At 31.4% G+C, this 22,193-nt stretch overlaps 2 protein-coding genes across 4 annotated transcripts; one reads left to right on the top strand and one right to left on the bottom strand.

Annotated features, from left to right (window-relative positions):
* Window positions 1-117: 117 nt before the first annotated feature.
* LOC110624057 (alpha-N-acetylglucosaminidase) lies at window positions 118-10,038 on the top strand. Of its 2 annotated transcripts, XM_021769126.2 has the most exons (19): window positions 118-554; window positions 1,901-1,974; window positions 2,386-2,597; window positions 3,133-3,254; window positions 3,851-3,936; window positions 4,153-4,247; window positions 4,456-4,537; window positions 4,993-5,099; window positions 6,216-6,246; window positions 6,751-6,868; window positions 7,086-7,136; window positions 7,587-7,696; window positions 7,843-7,945; window positions 8,100-8,198; window positions 8,370-8,480; window positions 8,710-8,957; window positions 9,068-9,305; window positions 9,552-9,630; window positions 9,719-10,038. In XM_021769126.2, the coding sequence occupies exons 1-19, from the start codon at window positions 330-332 to the stop codon at window positions 9,952-9,954; spliced, it is 2,427 nt and encodes an 808-aa protein (XP_021624818.1). In that variant the 5' UTR covers window positions 118-329; the 3' UTR covers window positions 9,955-10,038. The 2 variants fall into 2 exon arrangements, with proteins under 2 accessions (XP_021624818.1, XP_021624819.1); XM_021769127.2 differs by lacking the exon at window positions 118-554 and having other exon boundaries at window positions 1,959-1,974; window positions 2,070-2,597.
* A 3-nt stretch (window positions 10,039-10,041) lies between these two features.
* LOC110624143 (polyamine oxidase 1) lies at window positions 10,042-18,826 on the bottom strand. 2 transcript variants are annotated; one of them, XM_021769250.2, is made up of 10 exons: window positions 18,698-18,826; window positions 18,320-18,569; window positions 17,744-17,863; window positions 17,505-17,566; window positions 17,132-17,286; window positions 15,535-15,678; window positions 13,162-13,311; window positions 11,935-12,189; window positions 11,190-11,271; window positions 10,042-11,084 (listed from the first exon to the last, which is right to left on the bottom strand). In XM_021769250.2, exons 1-10 carry the CDS (start codon window positions 18,747-18,749, stop codon window positions 10,873-10,875), a joined length of 1,482 nt encoding a protein of 493 aa, XP_021624942.1. In that variant the 5' UTR covers window positions 18,750-18,826; the 3' UTR covers window positions 10,042-10,872. The 2 variants fall into 2 exon arrangements, with proteins under 2 accessions (XP_021624942.1, XP_021624943.1); XM_021769251.2 differs by lacking the exon at window positions 15,535-15,678.
* Window positions 18,827-22,193: the final 3,367 nt, after the last annotated feature.

Here is a 22,193-nt window from a genome sequence, read left to right on the forward strand (position 1 = left end):
TCTTGCGTTCTGTCTGCCGTTGGATTGCCCAACAATGATTGCTTAAAGATTCCATCTTTTTTCTATGTAAACGACATCGTTTAGGTAGTAGAAATCCTACAGGCAAGCGACTGCACATGTCTGAAGCGTCTTTGGCAGTAATTGACATTTCTTCGAGCATATCTTAAGCGTCTTTGACTTCAAATTTTTTCTTGGGCTCTTCATCCGGACCATATCAGTATGTCTCTGTTTCCCATGTTTTTCCAACAATGAAATGACTATTCAAAACTGAGCCTTTGATCACTACATCTGTTCATCATCAACTGTTCTCCGCCCTGAACAAGCCCACCATGTCTAATCTGCCTCTTTCCACTTCCAAATTCACTGCTATACTGTTGCTCTTTCTGTTACCAGTAGCCTTGTCAGCTTCAAGACACGAAGCTATAGACGCTGTGCTTAATCGTTTGGATTCGAAACGGTCCTCCCCGTCAGTTCAAGAATCAGCGGCTAAAGGTGTTCTGCGAAGATTGCTTCCTTCCCACTTGCACAGCTTTGAATTCAAAATTGTCTCCAAGGTACATAACCCACTTTTGGACTAACGATTTTTCTCAGTTTTGTTATTTGAATCAGTGATTTAACTCTTTATCTTGCTTTATGTCAACTGGGTATGCTTTATTATTATTGTTTTTTTTCTCTTTCAATACTTTGTTTACTTGCTTGATATCAATTGAAATAACTCCACTTTAGCAAGCTGGAATTTTTCTGCCTTCCTGCTTTCGCTTGGGAATTTCGCTATTTATATAGAGCACTGTTCCTTGATGGTTTACTTAATTATAGTGTAGTGTGTACTGTTTTATATTATATTAGTCTAATGGGTGGTTTAAGTTCAAAAAGTTGGTGACTTGGGTATTTGGATTCCAAGATTCTATGTGCTATTGTGTTGAGTTTTTTTTTCAGATCATGCACAAAAACAGAAGAAAAAAATGAAAAAATCATGCATAATAGAAAATTTTTTTCGGATTCAGGGTGCATGCTTGTTCGTACAGTCGGAATAATCATGTTTGCAGCAAGCTGGCCATTTTAGCAGTAACGTGTCACATTTTTTTTAATATTGAGTTTATATTATATTTTTTGTATTAAACTTAGTTATTAATGTTAAATTTGGGCCAACCCTCTCTCACCCAAAAATTAGCTCTAAGGAGGAGCGATTGTGGCCATATAAAGGGCACGTTACCCCTTTTCACGGCCGACGTGTGATTCAACACACTCTTTCACGCCCAAAAATTTTACTGGTGCGTGAAATATTTACGGGAGGCTCAATATCGTTGATATTATGTTAAATTTGGGACAGACCTAACTCACTCCAAAAGCTAGCTTAAGGCTTATCTCACCTCAAAAGCTAGCTCAAGACCTAACTCACCTAGCTCAAGGGGAGGAGTGCCTATGACCCATATAAGGACATATTACCCCTTTCCACAACCAATATGAGATTCAACAATTAAAAAATAAATATTTGACATTAAAATTTTTTTATTATCAAAAATTGAAACATTATTTTCATTATATAAATCACTGGATAGTTTGTTTCTTAAATCACTGGATAGTTTTTTCATGTCATTATCTAAATCACTGATATAGTTTGTTTCTTAAATCACTGGATAGTTTTTTCACGGCATTATCTAAATCACTGATATAGTGTCGAACGAGTTTGCCACGTCAGCAAACTGGTTGATCGGTACTTTGAGTGTGGAACAACATATTTGTTCGACATGACTGTCGAACAAGCATGCCACCCATCCTGAATCTGAAAATAAATTTTGGTTATGTATGATTTTTATTTTTTTATTTTTTGCTTTTCTGCATGATTAAAAAAAAAGCTCTATAATCACTGTTGCTAATTGATTTCACTTTCAACTATCAGGATGTTTGTGGTGGTCACAGTTGCTTTTTGATAAAGAATTACAACAAATCAAGTCAGAATGGGCCTGAGATAATGTATGTAATTTTTATTTTTGCTGACAAGTAGAGGTGCATTGGTTTTCTGGGATTTTTGCCCTTTTGCTGCAGATGTTTAACATTTTTCCTTTCAGCTGTCACAATAAAAAAGGAATGTTACACTTAGGTCATTGAACAGCATTGTCCTAAATCATTGTCTTTCATCAGGCTATGGATAATATGGTTATATTTAAGGGAACATATGGTGGAAACTGGAATACTATAATTGTAAGATTTTAATGGATACATTTGTACTTCCTGAATCCTGGTTATGAAGCAATCCAGAAAATTAAAGTTTTTGGACCTGTGTTTTTCCTTTTGTTTTACAATTCCTTGTACTTCAGAACAAAAAATATGGCATATATTTGGTGTCTTTGTGATATACTTGGTTTTGCTGTCTGTCCGTTTCAGAATTAAAGGCACCACCGCTGTAGAACTTGCATCTGGACTCCATTGGTATATAAAATATTGGTGTGGTGCTCATATTTCATGGGATAAGACTGGTGGAATTCAGATAAATTCAATTCCGAAGCCAGGATCTCTGCCTCTTGTAAAGGATGAGGGTGTAGTGATTCAGCGGCCTGTCCCATGGAACTATTACCAAAATGTGGTTACATCCAGTTGTAAGCATTGAATTTTTCACCTTGTTTTCACCTCTAGGACTCTTTTATTGTTATTTTACTCTGATGGTACATGGTGTGAGATATGGCTATTGGTGCTGAGAACATGAACTTGATTATGTGTATGAAAAATAGTATAGGTTTCTGAAATAAACACAACAATTTGAATATGGATTCTATGATTTTCGTTAGCACTACCTAACTCATCTGGTAACATGACTTCTCAAACATCTTGATTCTTGAAATGCTTTGCTGCAATAATATTGCATTTACTCTTATCATGGTTAGGTTGTCCAAAGTCCTGTCTATCAGTATAATTTACTGTTACCATAAGCAATCAATTTGCCTTCATGTTAAGAGTGCCTTCACTGCAATAGATTGGTTTTCTATACAATGTGCTTTCTATACAATGTATCATTTTCATCGTATTGAATGCCTCTCTGTAAAATAAAGATAAGATAACATAAGACAGTAATCATTTGTATGAATTTAGATTTGTTAGCATTGTTGACATCTGATGCAATGTTCTTATTTACAGATTCATATGTTTGGTGGAATTGGGAAAGATGGGAGAAAGAGATAGATTGGATGGCTCTTCAAGGAATTAATTTGCCTTTGGCATTCACAGGACAGGAAGCCATTTGGCAAAAAGTTTTCATGGTAAGCTATATCAACATTGTTATTATCTTTATATCCACTTATGCTTTGATTTCCTTTGCTTTGAAATATGCTATCAATTTCCAGTTGCTACATGAATGATTAGATGGCTCCTTACATAATAGTTTGTTTTGATGATATTGACAAATGAAATAGAGCTTCATGAGTGCTACAGTCTAGTGCAATGGTAAATTCGCTTGGTTGCAGCTTTTGAGTATCTGTGCCTAATGAAAACTACTGAAAAGTGAAACTTGCTCTAGAGTTCTCTTTGTAGGACCCTATTTCTTATGGGATTCAGCAATTGAGTGGCATTTTTTTAATAATTTTTATATAAATGATATTGTTCAGTGCTAATTTTATATACTTAGGACCAATTGCATTCTTCTGCTAAGATTTTAATCTTTTGAGAATTCTGCATTTTGGTTTTCAATCACTCGGCTCAAATATTGAGATAGATTCTTCAGTTTTACTTTTAACTGAATGTGAATGAACTTCTATTTTTATATTACATTCAATGCTGACCTAGATATGTTAATCATGTACTTGGTCTAGTTTGTTTACTTGGTTGATATCATATGATAAATATTCTTTGCTTGCAGAATCTTAATGTCAGTTCAGAGGATTTGAATGATTTCTTTGGTGGACCTGCTTTCCTTGCTTGGGCCCGTATGGGGAATTTACATGCGTACGTAAATCTTGGAGCTGCTCTATTGCTTCCCTTTCCATCCGCAGCAAAGCACATCTAGAGAATAGTGTCTATCCATATAATATGATATTTTTGTATGTTGGATTGCCGCAGTGCAAGATAATGTTAGACTAGGCAGGCTACTCATGTTGTTGATACCTGCTAGTTGTCATCATGTGATTTCAGTTCCTAAACCTAGCATTTATCTAATTGCAGTTGGGGTGGCCCTTTATCACAAAATTGGTTGGATCAACAATTAAGCTTGCAAAAACAGATACTCTCTCGGATGCTAGAGTTAGGCATGACTCCAGGTATACTAAAGTTTCCGAATAGAAATTGTTGTTGCTTGCTTGCTTACAATCTTCATATAAATATGCGCAGAAAACACATCGAGTGAGATACTCCTAGCATGTCAGCTACACAGGAGTGCTAAATAAACAAATGATGGAAATTTCTGTTTTTATCCTTCGAAACTTTAACAATATAGCAGATTAAATGTCTTTTTTTTCTTTGCTTCAGTGCTACCATCATTCTCTGGGAATGTTCCAGCAGCTTTAAAGAAAATTTTCCCTTCGGCAAATATAACTAGACTTGGAGACTGGTACTTCAGTATTCTTTTTTATAAATATCATAGATTTTGGAACCATCCATGCCATATGAGATTCATGTAGAAATATAATATTTGATGTTGTATTTCATAATAAAGATTACAATCTATTTATATATAAAATACAGTATCTAAACAGGAAGGAAAATCAAGTTTATAATTATACAATCTCTAAGATTAAGCAACTAACCCATCTATCAATATTTACTTCCTATATTAATATATTTACTTTCCTATAATCTATAACAATTCACAATGCATTCCTTCCAGTGAATTTGAAAGGCCTACAAGTTCCTATTGCTTAATTCCCTTATCTTATGTTTCTTGGAACAAAAACAATAGTTGTTTTTTCATTTATTTCGCTTTAACTTGGAACTCATCTGATGTGTAGAACTTCTATTTTTAAATTTTATGTTAATTAAAATTTTTTTATTTCCAATCCTTACCAGGAACACTGTGAATAAAAATCCCCGGTGGTGCTGTACGTACCTTCTTGATCCTTCTGATCCCTTGTTTGTTGAAATTGGGGAGGCATTTATAAGGCAACAAATTAAAGGTGTGCTTTATGCTTGCTTGATGTGATATGGATTCTTTTGAATTATGAATTATGATATCAAGAAAATTTATTACAGCTCTAGGTTATAAGATAGTTGGAAAAATATAGTTAGTCTTGCATTAACAAACTGATACGGGAAGATATGCATTAACTATGAATGTATCATGCAATTTGCCAAAAAATAAAAAAGACTTAAGAGATTTGGAAGTGATTACAGATTTTTTATCTTTGGCATCATACTAGGAATCTAACCAACTGTATCTTGGAGGTATGCATGTGAACTCTATACATTAATACAAGTGTGCATTAACATGTATAGATGTAGAAGTCGTTTAGTTCGTCCTATTAGTTAGGTCTGCTTGTTTGATTTAAATATCTTTAAAATCAAGTGGTATACAGTCAGGAGCAGTTGAATAATGTCCTGGAATTGATGTAGGGTATCATTAGAAACACATCTTTGTTTTAAATATGCAAATTGAATTAACATCATAAATGATTAGAAATTTGTCGGCATGATTAGGATTTGTAAAAAAGTTGATTTGGAAATGGAATGATTTTAAACCTGGGAAATGAGGATGTGGGTCTTGGAGTCTGCTTCTGAGTCTACAAACACCTTTGATAGATTTACTACACAGAAATAGTAATCAGGATTCAGGAGGTAATTTTTATTTTATTTGTGGCTAGTACACTGCCAATATGGTTCAAACAAAATTGAGATTTTTTGCTAGTTAGAAACTTTGAAATCAGCCTTCATGTTCAATGTTGTTGGAAATCACTTCTAGATGTCAAATAAATGGTAAGAGATTCTTTCATACCTTAAATTTCATATGCGTCACAAATAAATTCCCTTCAATATCATCCAACAATGGAAGCACAGACAGTTATATGGTTACTTACCTTCATCTTTAGTAAATTTCTAGATTTGTCAAAGTGAGGCTTTCTTTTGGAAGAGCGATTAAATTTCAATACTGGAGTTTTCTCAGTGTTCTTGGAGTTTTTGGCTCATTTCTGTGTTAAAGCTATGGATGAAAGATATGTTTCATTTAGTTTACGCACGTATTAATATTTCACCTTTTTATATTACCTTTTTCTTATTTTATTTTTGTGGTATTTCAGAATATGGAGATGTGACAGACATCTACAACTGGTAATTTCTCTTATATATATTAATAACTGATTAAATTTTATGAATTATTCTGCTATTCATAGTTGAAAAAATTTTTCACATCTAATATTACTCCATACTTTAATTTGGGATTTATCTTTCTTCTGTTAGTGTAGGACTAGGGCACCAAAATTTTATCATCACAATAAGATCATAAAACTAAGTATATAGGCAAGATTATGTAAGTTTCAAGTTGCCAGCAATCTGGATTCTGGCCTCTGCTAATAGAGGACCTTCTAAAGGTAGATGATTTTCTTCTGAATGGTCATCAGATCATTTAGGAGCTTGTGAATTATGATTAATGGAGTCATTTGAACATGAGCAGGAAAGAATACATTTTCCATGAACCCATCACATCAAAGAAATTTTCTTATTTGTGTTACTTTACCATTAGATGGATAGTTCCAAACGAATTTATTACAGATTACAGAGAGTTGTGGAACCATTTTTTTGTCATAACGTGAATCTATTACATGTTTAATGCAGTGATACATTCAATGAGAATATCCCACCTACAAATGATTCAGATTACATCTCTTCGCTCGGTGCAGCAGTATATAAAGCAATGTCTAAAGGTGATGAGGATGCCGTTTGGTTAATGCAAGTATGCTGCTCACTTCCTCCAACACTGCTTCCTTGCTGGTCCTATAAATTTATTGATGCATGAGGCTATATAGAAACACTCATTTATCTCTCTTACTACAGAAGACAAATTCTTTCAAACTGGAAGTTTACTGCATATAATGTGTGCTGTCACCATCTTTTCTATTTTGGTTCTCTGAAATAAATGAATTCTAGTTGACAGTTCTTTCGATGTGCAGGGTTGGCTTTTCTATTCCGACTCTTCTTTCTGGAAGCCACCTCAAATGAAGGTATACACTTCTATGAGGCATCAATAAAATTTAATTAGCATAGGATCTTCTTAATGGTGACAGGCATGACTCAAGCTCTATCAATGTCATGCATGACATTTCATAACACGAACCCTTGTTTGGAATCAAAGATTTCACAAGAATTCAGTTTAATTTATTTATTTTCTATCAAATTTCACGTTTGGAATGTAAGAATTCATTTCTTTTTTAATTTACAAAATTTTCATTTTTGAAGAAAATGAAATCATGCATGTTGTTTGTGAGAATTCATTTGAATTCTTTTCTTGCAATGCCAAATGGAGGGGAAAGGAATTGGGCTCAATATGTTTTGAAAGAAATAGCTTAGCTATCTGTTTCCATTTGGCTATTGACCGGTGCTTTTTGTTTTCATGCTAATGCAAGTTATGTTTGTAAAATCTTATTTAATCTTAAAGTCGGTGTTATTTGCAGGCGCTTTTACACTCTGTTCCATTTGGGAAAATGATAGTTCTAGATCTGTTTGCTGATGTCAAACCAATATGGAGAACTTCCTCCCAGTTTTATGGAACTCCTTATGTCTGGTAGTTATCCATTCCTTACACCATTAGCAAGATGCTTCAAGCTATCTACCTTAACTAGTCATTTTTCCCCTTTTTAATTTTCTGAACTTGGTATTCAACTTCAGCGATAAATATTTTAACTATTGGTTACATTTGACATAATTCAGGTGTATGTTGCATAATTTTGGTGGAAATATTGAAATGTACGGCATATTGGATGCAATATCTTCAGGTCCAATTGATGCCCATATCAGTGAGAATTCAACAATGGTATGCTCAGGATCATAGTATTTGGAGCATTTAAAATTGAACTCATTTACTTTCTCTGTAGTTCATCTATATAAGGATGTCTATATATGTCCTTTTGCAGAGCAGACTCTAGTGCATTTCCACTCATGTGAATTATAACTAATGTTGAATGTAGGTTGGTGTTGGCATGTGCATGGAAGGCATAGAGCATAATCCAGTCGTTTATGAACTTATGTCTGAAATGGCATTTCGCAGTGAAAAAGTTCGAGTTCTGGTAATCTTAGTTCTCAAATTGTGAAACTTGAATTCCTTCTAATCAACTTTTAATATTAAAGAACATCTCTCTCTCTATATATATATATATCCATGTGCTTATGTGAATGAAAACTTAAGATGATTACATGATTGATATGAACGTTCATGGTTTAATTTTGTGCATTTGTAGGAATGGCTGAGGAACTATTCTCGTAGACGATATGGTAAAGCTGTTAACCAGGTTGAGGCAGCTTGGGAGATACTTTACCGCACAATTTATAATTGTACAGACGGAATTGCTGTAGGTTTTAGATTACTGTTGATTTACTGCAACACCTCTATGTCGTATTATTTTTCTTACAAAAGATAGTATCGAGACATCTCTGTCATATCAAGTTTCTGTTAACCTTTTACTGCACAGAGTTGCAGTCCCTTTTTTTCTTTGTTTGGTAGTGTAATTTCCCTTGTGCCTGATAATTTCAGGCTTTTCAGCATATTTAGTATAACTTGAGACTTTTCATTTGCTGCAGGACCATAACAGAGATTTCATAGTTAAGTTTCCAGACTGGGATCCATCTCTTAATTCTGGATCAGACACATCGAAAGAAGACACGAAGCACATCTTTCTCTCCCTACCCAGAACTAGAAGATTCTTATTTCAACAGTCGAGTTCCAAGTTACCCCAGGCACATTTGTGGTATTCTACTCAGGAGGTTGTCAATGCATTACAACTATTCCTTGATGCTGGGAACGATCTTAACAGGAGCCTCACTTACAGGTCAATAGTTAACTGTCAAACCTAGTCACACTTGTCATTTCTACATTAACATTACATACAGAGACGGGACATTCATAATCATATTTTGTTGTGCTATCTCATTGCAACAGATACGACTTGGTTGATCTAACACGGCAAGTTTTGTCGAAGCTAGCAAACCAAGTGTACATTGATGCTATAATTGCTTTCCAGAGGAAAGATGCTGATGCATTGAATCTTCATAGCCAGAAATTTTTACAACTCATCAATGACATTGATGTACTTCTTGCTTCCGATGATAATTTTCTACTTGGAACATGGCTCGAAAGTGCAAAAGAGCTGGGAGTAAATCCTGTTGAGATGAAGCAGGTGAGAACAGATACTTGTTCTGGAAATCATATTGTATTATTCTTTTGATTGGAAGCATACATGACTCAACATTACTTTGATCATACAACACCACCACTCAACCAAACTTCATCACCAGATTAGCAAATACATCAAGAATTCAGCTGAGCTACGCATTCAACTACAAGATCCACTTAATAATTGTATTCTAAAGTGAGCAATCTGCCAAAAACATACACACTAAAAACGCTTTGTTTCTGTTTATAGTATGAATGGAACGCAAGAACACAAGTGACAATGTGGTACGACACAACAAAGACCAATCAGAGCCAGCTCCATGATTATGGTATTATTACTGTTCACTTTCAACTCTTGTGTGTTGTTTTTCAAACTCATAGGTTATAGCAATTACCTTGTTTGGCATTCTTGATCAGCTAACAAATTTTGGAGTGGACTACTAAAAGACTATTATCTTCCCCGAGCTTCAACCTATTTTGATCATCTAGCAAAGAGCCTGAAAGAAAATGAAAACTTCAATATTGTGGGATGGAGGGAAGAATGGATAGCATTCTCAAACAAATGGCAAGTAAGCACAGAGCTTTATCCAGTGAAAGCCAGAGGAGATGCTCTTGCTATTTCTAAAGCATTGTATAAAAGATATTTTGGTTAACAAGATAATGGGTTCATTTATTTAAAACAATAATAAGGCGGGTTCATCCTAAATGTTCAAAGATTTTCTTCTTTTTTTTTTTTTTTGGAGTGGCTGCCAGAGATCGTATCTCAAATACTAGAATCCTTCATGTTAACACATCTTTCAGTTTTTTTTTTTTTTAGTAAGTATTAAGTCCTTGAATTATTTAAAGGCTCTCTTTAGAGACAATTTTGAATGTAGTGTATAGTGTTTTAGGATATTTGGAGGTTGAGGAAGTAGATTGCAAAGAAGTTGCTTCATATAACATTTGACTAAATACTATTAAAACAATTATCAACCGTTAAAACAATTAATATCTACTAAAACAGGTTGTATTGCAAATAGCTATATATAGTTTTTCATTTCTAAAGGTGGTCTTAGCAAGTGGTGTCGTGTCAAACGTAGCAAACTCAGCAAATAACTATATATATCATTTATGGTAAATCAACCAACAAAACTAATTGGACAAACAATATTAGTTTGGAAGAAGTTTTTTTTTTTTTTTTCATTTCTTTTTATTATAAACAAGTAAAAGATACAGTTAAAAATCAAAGTATACCACCCACACTTTTTCTCTATCTCATTTCTCTCTCCAGTGAACCACACCATTACATATCCCTAGATCAAATTCCCTTCAAAATTCATAACCTGGCAGGACAAATCTTTTTAAGGCTTAGCAGCATCACTGTAAGGACACAATATATGTCCATGACCCCCCACAGCATACCTTTGGTCATTTTTTAGCTTCTTGTTCTTCAATCTTCATCCTAGTTTCTGAATTGAATTGAGGGTCTGAACTGAATTTGAGTCCAAACCCATCTGGCCATCTATCTTGTTGATCATATTTTCATTATCATAATCATCATTAAAGTGGGAATCTTTCACTGGTCCATATAGTCATAATATCGCTTCTGGAATGCCGAGCTTGCCACTAAGATAAAGTTGTGTGGGAATATCACATTTATGTAGATTTGAAACTGTTTCTGTTTGTGTCAGAGTTAATGATCCTGTCAACGCTAGCAACGGCTCTAGCAGAAACGTTTTACTCTCACTTTCTCTTTCCTTTCCTTCTCTCATTACTTCCAACAGAGATTTACTTGTGTCGATGCCTAGTAAGTTGATTTAAACAACACAAGCTCCGTAAGAATCAGCAACCAAAATAACCATTAGCGTTCATATATGTATAAATATAGACCGAGAAGTTTTGTGCTTACCAGAAAGGTATCCACCGTGGACGTAACCATTGAATCTTTCACTAGTATGTTCACCGGTAAAGAAAATGCGCCCTACTGGGGCCTGGACAAATCATAAAACAAGTAGTTCTAATGTTAGAACGTAATCAGAAATAACGCAGGAACCTTAGAAAATTCCCTCTTAAGTGGGATATATAATCCGGTATGTCAATTCTTATTTCCAAAACCAATGATTAAAAGCGTTAAAATATTAGCATGCAGTGAAGGTTCCATGATCAACTCCAGTTGGATGAGGCATGAACCAGTTGAAGAAGCAAGAACAAAATCTACCTTTTCACCAGATTTTATTTTTTTCCTTCAAGCTTTTAGCACCTCTAACACAGTGATAGCAATATATTGTGGGTACTGAAATTCAAAACAGGAAGGGGAAAAAGAATTCTCTTTTGCTAGGTATAGTCCTAACCTCAGCCACTAACAGACACACACAGACATACGCAATTACTCAAAAATACAAAAGACAGCCAGCTAGGTGGAAAATTATAGAATATCACAGTTATATATATATAGCAGCCACTAAAAAATTGGCACATAAATATACATAATTATTTTTTAAAAAAACTGTTCAATAGTTAATTTTTTTAGGATTCACCCATGTATAATTTTCAGTTGATTGTCATTCATGCAACATTTTATCACCATTACACCTGAAAGGCTTAAAATCTCTCCAGCTAGATAGAACTTCAATTAAATTGCATAATATAAATACCTTAATATCATGAACAACTTGGTTATTCGAAATGATAGGGTAATTGCTATAGCTGCCACGCTGGAATCTGTTGTTCCACCAGCGAGGCACAAGAATATCAGTAGCGTTAGGTATGTTGGGCCCAAACATGTCTCTAAGCACCTCCATGGCTTCTTTCAACGTCTCCTCATCAGATTGAGCCTCGACTCGTTTTGATTCCCCATTGGTCAAAGTTACAACCAGTACATTTGAACCAGGATATGCATTCTCCATGTGCTGATGCCACAGAAACAGATCAATCGCCAGATTGGATAAAAATAAGGTAAGTTAATTAACAATGACTCGGCACTTGTGTCTTGTTTGCAATGGGATTAAGTTAAAAATCTACATCAATCACATTTAAAAATGTAAAAGATAAGAGATAGTAAGTTTCCGCACTTCTATTTTGTTTGATCCTTTTCCTGATCAAGCATTGGAAAATATTTAGATATGCTAGTCTAAAAGAGTAAATAACGGCTGAGAAAGCCATTGGTCCCTCGAGTGCAAGTAATGTTGCCAGCTCTACGACAATGACAGAACATCAGGCACTCATCAGAAAGGAGCAACCATACAATACAAATAATGCAAGAGATTTTAATTTGCCATCCCAGCAAGCAAGGTAATCGGTATTTTCATAATTTGGCAATCATGTCACCATATCATATAATAAAGAGGCAGTTTCAGGCTTGCAGCACAGATGTTTAAAACAAACAAAAAAAAAAACAAAATTAACAATAGTAAAAAGGTCAACCCCACAGAAAATGAGTATTAAATGGTATTCCTAACAAAACGACAAGCTATTATAATCAATTATTATATTCCGCCTAAGCATTTTAAGGTCATAAAATGCTTCTACGACGAATTTGCGTACTTTTAAAAAATTATAGCATCCATCTTGGGTCACATCTGTCAAAGAAAATATAATTCTTAAAATACAGCTAAAGCACTTCACTCGTATTGAGATCTAGTGCCTGGTTAACATCATACATCTAGTCACAAATTGACTTTTGCTTGTACCTAGTTACGGCTGTGCTTATAGTTCCTATTATGATTTCAAAGGATTTACACAACCATATGATTCTTCAAGGATGAAACAAGAAATTGAAATTGAAACAAGAAGGGAAATTTGGCCACATAATTATATAAAAAAATAAATAAAGAAAGAAGAAGAGAAAAGAAAGAGAGACAGAGGGAGAAGCAAGGACCAACCTGCCAAAACGTGTAGTATCCTCTCCGCTCGTGGGCGTAGATAAAGAATTCTTTTTCAGGACCAGAAGGCCAAAATTTATATGGAAACTTGAGGAAAATCTTCGTGTAAACCATCACATCACAATTCTCAATGGCCTCTGTTTTCCACCTCTGCATCGTTATTTTATTTGTCTTGTCAATAAATTATCCAACAAAGTACTGTTATCATATGAAAATAGAAAACTTAAACCAGCTAAGCTTTCTTAGTTAAGAAAATTTTTGTGGGTACTTCTACTTCGAAATAATAATTTCATACTATTCTTTGTTATTCCGTAGAAGGTCTGACATAGCACATTATACAGGTCATGTGAATATATTAAAAAGTCAACTGCTAAGGATTTAGAGATCCTAATTTATAATAGGGCAGTCTCCTCAATTTATTCATTAATAAACATCACAATTTATTAATTAATAAACATCACAGCAGGAGTCGTCATATATCTTGGAAAAAAAAAATATCAGACGACGAAAACTGAAGACATGTTTGAGAGATAAACATTAAACTATACAAAGATGAAAACTCTCAAAAACAATAATTCTAAATATTTTTGTTCTGAACTTGTCATTTTTACGCTTGTACCCTTGACAGTAGTCTTTTTGTTAAAGGAAGGCTAGATTTGAACCTTATTATAAGTTGATAAAAAAAAGACCATTATAAAACAAATAATCAACTACAAGATTTATAAAAATGCATAGACTATTTGAGCTGACGATTTTCCCACTTCTACCAATTTGTGTTTGCCCTTCTCTAATCAAATCAATCTTAGGGACAAGCCAACTTCTTGACACTATTCTTTCAATTTATGTTCACCTACTTCACACTATTATTCTTTTTTATCTTTTTTGAACTGGAAACTCAACTGTTATTCTTGGGAGAACGTAAAAATGTAGATTAAAATGTTACGAAGACAGTCATCCATATTTCTAATCCAATTACGTGAGGTAGGATCTTATATTCATATTGATCGGTTGCCACTCGTTGCACTAGAGAGTACACGTGGTGAACCACAACAAAAAAAATTCATTAAAGGAGCGCAACTTCCGGAATGACAATAAATCAAGTATTTTTAGATATTTAATTCAACTTAATTTTAATAAAATTAAATAAATTATAATTAAATTTGAAATGAGTTAAAATTTTAAAAAAAATTATATATATATCAACCGGTTTGGATTAAATTTAAATTTTATATAAAAATTATGTTTATATAAATAATTAATTTAAAATAAAAATATATATATTATAATAATATTTATAAATTTTTTTATATTTTTTTATTTAAATTTTTTATAAAAATATTAGATTTTTTAAATAAAAATTATTAATAAAAAATATTTTTTATATAAATTATTAATTAAAATATATAAAATTAATTAGATAATAATTAAATTTAAAATAAATTTGAATAGTTTGAATTAATTTTTAATTAAATATTATTAATATAAATTAGATTAAATTTAAATAATTTAATTTTACGGTTACCTACCCATTTACGGGTTACCAAATCTGTGGATTGCCATGCAACCCATGGTATTTTTTTTCTATAAAGACAACAAGACACCTCGAAAATCTACCTCTGGTCATCAAACCAGCTAAAGCCTATTTAATACAAGTCCTAGCTATCATAAATACCTGACTTCTTAAACTTAATGATATCTTATATCCTGGGCCACACCCGCACCCTAAAATATCAAAGTGAAAAATCTGGCAAGCCTATTCCTACCCTCTAGGGACCCATTTCCCAGGGCCTAGGGTCTTATCTCTACAGATTCCTCTGCATTGTAGAGATTTAAAAAAAAAAATTAAAAATAAAGCAAAGCTAGTCCAAATTTGGGCTATATCTGAACCAAACCATACTAGTCACATTGAATGGTGAATAAGTAAAGAAGGCTTATGAGATTAATATTAAAAGGAAAAAAAAAAAAAAAAGGGAAAATCATAACGCTACAATGCTAAAGTCGCACAAATTATCATGAGATGTATTTATTTTCTTCAGTAGGAACATGGGTTGCACTACGACCTTTCATTTTGGATTGTTTAAATCTAGATTAGCTCACAAGTGTAGATTACAAATAAATAAATAATCGTAGTTACTGGAGGTATGCCTGTCTCCAATAGTAACACAACGCTTCAATCTTGACCTCTTTCATGGTTAACTCATTACTGTCATTAAGGATTATTTATATACGATAATCATTGAAGCGGGAGTCAAAGTCATAATATGTTAGACAAAAAGGGTTATTATATGAGATGCCTTTATAAATTTCTTGGTTATTTTCGTTGCTATAACATATTGACAGAATAAAGAATAAATTAGGCAAGAGAAGACGTACGGGCAAGGGAGGTCTAAAAGAAATGAGGTCGCTCTGGAGAACACCAATACTAGCTGACAAAATCACATAATTGGCTTCGAAGACGCAACCATCCTCCGTTTTCACAAAAACACCGTTTCTCGAGTGCTGTATTTCTCTAACAATCTGTCCCAATTGCAGATACAAAATCCCCACCCATTGAAAAAAAAAAAAATGGAGTTAACCCTCTGATGGTAAATATAGTAGCAAAGTCCAAGACAATAACTACCCAAATAAGATTCTTTAAAGTCAAACCAAGAAAATATGTGCAGTGCAGTATTCTGGCATCAAAATGGTAGAAACTTATTGAAGAAGCATCTGTGCATACTGGACGTACAACTAGTCAATTGGCTTCCTATGGGATGTTTCCCAAAGACCACAGTGCATTCTAGCAATTGTAGGGAAAGAGGTTCTTTGATTTTCTCATTTGAGAGCAATTGGATTAAGTGAAGACAAAAACAGAACATTTAATGAAGAAATGGACAAGTCTAGCTATTTTCATGTTATTATATTGAATTGATATGACATCTCAACTTCTGGGTAGTGGTCTTCGGCCTTAGGTCATTGTTGTGACCATTGTGCAGGTTAGTGCAAAATGGTGAGTTAAGGGGGCCTACAAGCTAATGAAGGAGTAAAAGGCAAAAGGATGGTGAATATTAATCCAATTCATGGCTATATGATTGAAATCTGACATGTTGGTGGGTCAAATTTATGGCTTTTTGCAGGAGTCCTCTAATAGAAAAGTTCATTTAAAGTTGTGGTTTGTTATCATGATTATTAAGGGGGTGATGGTCAAACAGGCCATCCTTACTTTTTAAGTTCTGACTGGGTGATTTCTTAATTAATATTCAAATGGTCTAAAATTATACCAAAGTAAATTAACGCAAGTCTCATGATGACTGATCCTTTAACAAATTCCATTGGTTTCTCATCTAAATTGTCCACTCTATCACGTTATTCATGCCAACTTCTATTTTTTTACGTTTTTTTATGAAGACTAGCGGAATATACTAGTACGAGAAGGGCAATAATCAACCAGACAACACCAACACAGGCAACACCAAACGAAACATATTATAATCCTTGGTCATGTAGATTAATATCACACAAATATCGAGTAAAATACAATTTCCAGTTAGCCAATCTCAGTAATATACAACTTGAAACATTTATTTTTAAATAAATATTACCTATGACAGATTATTAGAGACAAAAACTCAAGTCATTTGACCACACACAAAAAAAATACTGGGAAAAGTGATAATGAAAATTTAAGAAAAAGCATACAGTTTTCATAAAATGTCATTATCTGCTAAGTACTAACTTTAAAAAAAAGTGAGTCAATCAATCTAAAAAGCAAAAAGATTGCAGTGCATGCATACAAAAATATTTCCCACACTTCAGATTAATGATAGCTTATCTTCTCAAGTTAATAATAACCCTACGCCATTAATAGAAATTAAAAAACTGTCCGCTTTTTCGTCTAAATCTAATAATTGAATAAGGCTTTTAGAAAATCAAATCAGAAACCAACAAAATACAAGTAAAGGAAAAGAAATCAAAACTAATTTTCCCTTACCTTGTTGAGTTTCAAACGAGTGTCCAAGATTTTACCCTCAGAGGTAAAAAGGAAGTCCTCAGCCATTTTGTATAGCAAATACTCGTAACCTCTTTCATCTGCCACTAGAAATTCTCTTTCTCCAAAATCAACATATGTTGATATTGGCTCTACCTCTGTAAGAACAAAAAAATAAAATAAAATAATCAGTTTCAAAGTAGCAGCAAATAGTAACCACAAAAAGGGCTATATATCCAGTGATGAAAAAGATCACATAGGACTAATTTAGTTCCCTTACGAGGTAAACCAACAAAAAGACGAAAACAAAATTTTCCAAAATTTTCTTTTCCTCTCGTTCAGGGAAATAATCGGTAAATTAAGCTGTGAAACAGACCTGCCATTTCAAAGTCATGAAGAATGAAGTCAATGGCGAGCTCAATTGGCGTCTTGGGTGCGCTACGCAAAAAACAAAAAGATAAAAGAAATTTAAACAAAAAATTAATTTAAGAAAGACCATTAACTAGTAAATATGTGCATTCATTACAAGTTGATTTCTTCTCCACTTTTCTAATTAGAAAAAAAAAAAAAAGAGTCAAAATGACTTGTTATATGGGGAATTCAAATGATAAATACCACGGCGGTTCAATAACTTCACCAACATGGTTAGCTTCCAGGCTTCTCAGCTTCATAATAGCTGAATCCACCGCCTTCTTGTAAGAATCGGCCGCCAACCCACTTGGAAATATCTTTCCACTGCAAGCCAAAAGAAAAAAGGAAATCTTAACAAAACGCAATGGATGACACCAAACGTTCACGGTTTAATGCGCATCACTTATCTGTTTCCGGTTCCTGAAATTGTTCCATAAAACCAGAAATTTTTTGTTTTCCATGGGCTGAAACCACTTTCAACTCATGATTACTGTATACACCAAACAGATTCCATCGAAAACAAATAATTTTCCAGAATTAATGATTTGAATAATTACACTCTTGAAATCGCGTTTCATAAATAATTTTTTAAAAAAAAATTCTACGCTTCAAAGCAACAATGCAACCAAAATACGGCAATACTGAACACAAAACAACAAACTACACCACCATTTTCAAAAGCAGAACAAGAAGCGTTAAAAGAAACTAACTACAAAAACTTTCAAATTAAAAGAGACGATTCAAATACAAAAAACGGAAACAATATATCGATAGACATACCTGCGATCGTAGATATTATAACGAGCATTGCTATAATCAGAAAAGCAGGTACGGAGCCCAGATTGATTTGCGAGCTCCCAAACAGGATTGGACTCTTTGCCACCAACACCGGCGATCCATCCAGCACCTAGCTCCACCGATACGCCACCAAAATTTTCCTTCCGGATCCTACCACCAATACGATCTGACGCTTCCAAAATCACCATATCTTCTATTCCATTCTCCGCCAGCACCTTCGCAGCAGATAAACCTTAACCAAAGAAAAAGAAAAACGGAAACAAGAACATGAAAACATTTTCATGTTAATGGCTAATTTGATAATGTAAGAGGAGAAGGCGTGTGAAGAGGCCATAGATAGAGAGTGGCCGGAGAAGTTACCGGAGACTCCAGCGCCAATGATGATGACGGAGGAGCGAGAATGTGAATCCATTTGTCTAGAGGCAGAAGAAAGAGAACGGAGGGAGAGAAAGAGGAGGGAGAGAAAGAGGAGGAGTGTTGTTTTTCTTGTTGGGCGAGAGAAGAGGAAGTAGCGGGAGTCGGTTTATATAGTTGTTTTTATTTATTTATTTTAATATTTAAAATTTTAAAAATAAATAAATAAAATAGTTTTAGAAAAAAAAAAAAAAAAAAAAGAGTTTGGTTCGGTTCTTTTTTCTCGCTTTTTCCAATTTGACGAGGGTTGACTCACTCGCGTCGTCACGCGTATTAGGCAACTCGCAAGAAGGGTATATTTGTCATTTTTTATGTGTATCATTGGTTTTTCGTTAATCATTTTTTTCTCATTTTTCTTTTTTTTTTTCTCGTTAATCATATTTTTTATGGTGGAAATTATGATTTTCAGAGCAAAACAAGGTTTGTGATGCGATAAAATTACATCATATATTTTTCTTGTAAAGGAAAATTGATTTTTTTATATTATTAAAATTAATTAAGTGTAGAATTATTCAATAAATGCCTAAATGTTAAATTTGCGTTTGCATTAATTGTTTTATGTTTACTGTGGAAATTACTTTAAATAATATTTTTTAATAAAATAATTTTTTATTATATTTTAATAAAATTTTTAAAATGCACGCAATTAATTTTCAGTTTGAAAAGTTGAAGACGTTTTCCATAATTTGACATTTAATAATAGGCTGTTTCAGCGAAAGGTCAGCATCTCAAAACTTTTATTTTGTTTACTTATATTTTAAAGGCTGTGATTCACTCATCTTCTGGTCTGTGATGCTCCAGATTGGCAACAGGCTGTTATTATTGTAAAACTCCTCATCACACATGAAAAATAACTTAAAAATTATTATTATTATTTTTGTAATATTTAAAACTTTATTAGTATTAATTATTGCAATTTGAGGATTTTTAATATTACGTTAATAATGTGATTGACGAAATTCAACTTTTTGATGCGAAATTCAACTTTTTGATATTAAATATTTTGATTGTGAAAATATAACTTCAGCGAGAGAAAAAAAAATCATGAATAATTACATGTTAAGCATATTAGTGAAATTTCGGTTCAAATAGAAAAAAAATATTAAATTAAATTTTTTTTTCGGTTCGATTTATTTTTTATTTTTAAAAATTTTAATTATTTTAATTTAATTCAATTTTTATAAAAAAATAATAAAATCAAATCGATTAATGAGTAATAATATTTTTTATAATATAGAGATATTAAATTATAATTAAATTTAAAATATTTTAATTAAATTTTAAAATATATAAAAAATAAAAAAATTACCTGATTAAATTTAACTAAATTAAACTATTTTGATTCAAATTAATTTTTATCAAAATCAATGATTTAATTTTTGATTTATACAAATCCTAGATAAACTCTGAATAACTATATTAATTATCTCCAAATTTATAATGAAATTAAACTGAAATCTTAATTAATTTAGATTTTAAATTATTGATAATTTCTCAAATTTAGATAAGTTATTAGGACATAATTAAAATCTTTGTAATGTAATATGTTGGGTTTCATTTTGAGAAAATTATAAATTATTGTCATAAAGATTTGATATTAAATACATGATTTGTCTACTTGTTGATGCTATAAGCCCAGCTAGTTGACACCAACCACATGATGTGAAATTATCTTTTTATCCATTCTTAGATATCACTATTTTTCAGTCTAAAAACCTTGTTAAATCAAGAATATATAAGACAAATTAACTTTTTATTCTTTTTTTCATATGAAAAATTGAAAATGACCCCTACATATTTCAATAATAATAAAAAATAAACCTTTTTCTATTTATATTTTTCTGTTTTTAGCTATTTTAAAATATTATTCACTTTTTTATTTTAATTTTAATATAATTTTATTTTTTTCAAATGAAAATTTAAGCAATCTCTTAATATTAAATTCAAATTATATGTTATTAATAAGAAAAATTTACTTTTTAATTTTTAATGTATAAAATATAACGTAATTAACAGATTTGTCCCTCATTAGGAACATAAACAATGACAGAACTATCTTTTTACAATTTAATATTTTAGTTCTTGAAATTTAGTTTTTATAAATTTAAAGGTTCCATTTTTAAAGAACTAAAAAAAATATATTTTCGTCTCTAAAATATTATATAATTAACAGATTTATCTCTCTATTTTTTGAATTCAACACTTTAGTCTCTAAAGTTTAATTTCGTCCAAATTCAAAAAAGAAAATTTCAAATTCAATCTCCATTACGTAAATAAAAATTTCAATAAATTTAAAATTTAAATTAAGTAAAAATAATAAAAATTAAAATAAATAAAATTTAAATTATTAAAAATAAAAAAATTAAAATTCAATAGAAATTATTTTTGTAATACTGCTCACTGTGGATCACCACTCGCCATTTGAAAATTTTATTAAAATATATCTAATATTTCAAAAAATTTATTAATTAGTCTTTTTATTAATTTTAATTATTAAAATATTCATAATTTAAGAGACTAATTGATAATTTTTTCTAAATTATAATGACTAAATAATAAAATATTTAATGATAAAATTAATAGATAAAATAATTAATAAATTTTTTAAAATATCAAAGACATTTTTATATATTTTTTAAAATTATAAAAAATTAAATAACAAATTTTTTCGTATTATAAAAATTAAATAGTAATTTATTTATTTTATTATTCATATGAATATTTTTAAAAATTTATTTATTCTCTTTTTTTAAAAAATTATTGATTTAATTGAAATTTTTTATGAAATTAAATCTCACAAGAGAAAATATTAGATTCTAAAAATAAAAGAATAAATTCGTTAATTATGTCATAATTCAAAGACTAAAAAATAAAAATTTCTATTAATAATAATTTTATTATTTTAATGAGATCTAATATTCTCATTTTTATATTAAAAATATATAATTAAAAAGAATTTTATTATCTTTTAACTGAAATAAATATTATTTTTTAATTTTTATAAAAAATAAAAAATTTTAAAAAATTATAAAATGAAGGGAATATTATTTTTAGCTGAATGGTATTTGAATTATTTTTAAAATTATAAGAACTTAAATTCAAATTTTTATTAGAGTATCCAATATGTGTTTTCTTTATTTCAAATTTTATTTTAATTTCTAAAATATTATATAAAAAATTACACAGAATATCTGATGTGTAGAAAAAGAAAATTAATTTAACAATGATATATCATTTAAGGCACTAAACAACAATAAACATTATTCACATGCTGACTGTACAATTTTAATTTATATATTTAATTAGTAAAATTAATAAATTATTATATTTGAAATGCGTTAATTATTGATTAAGGGAATTTTTTGAAAACGATTAAAGGAATATTTAAATAAAAAGTAAAGAAAATATTTTATTTGTGAAGAGCAAATGGAGAAACAACGTC

This window comes from Manihot esculenta, chromosome 10 (assembly GCF_001659605.2).
Source record: "Manihot esculenta cultivar AM560-2 chromosome 10, M.esculenta_v8, whole genome shotgun sequence".
Taxonomy (NCBI): domain Eukaryota; kingdom Viridiplantae; phylum Streptophyta; class Magnoliopsida; order Malpighiales; family Euphorbiaceae; genus Manihot; species Manihot esculenta.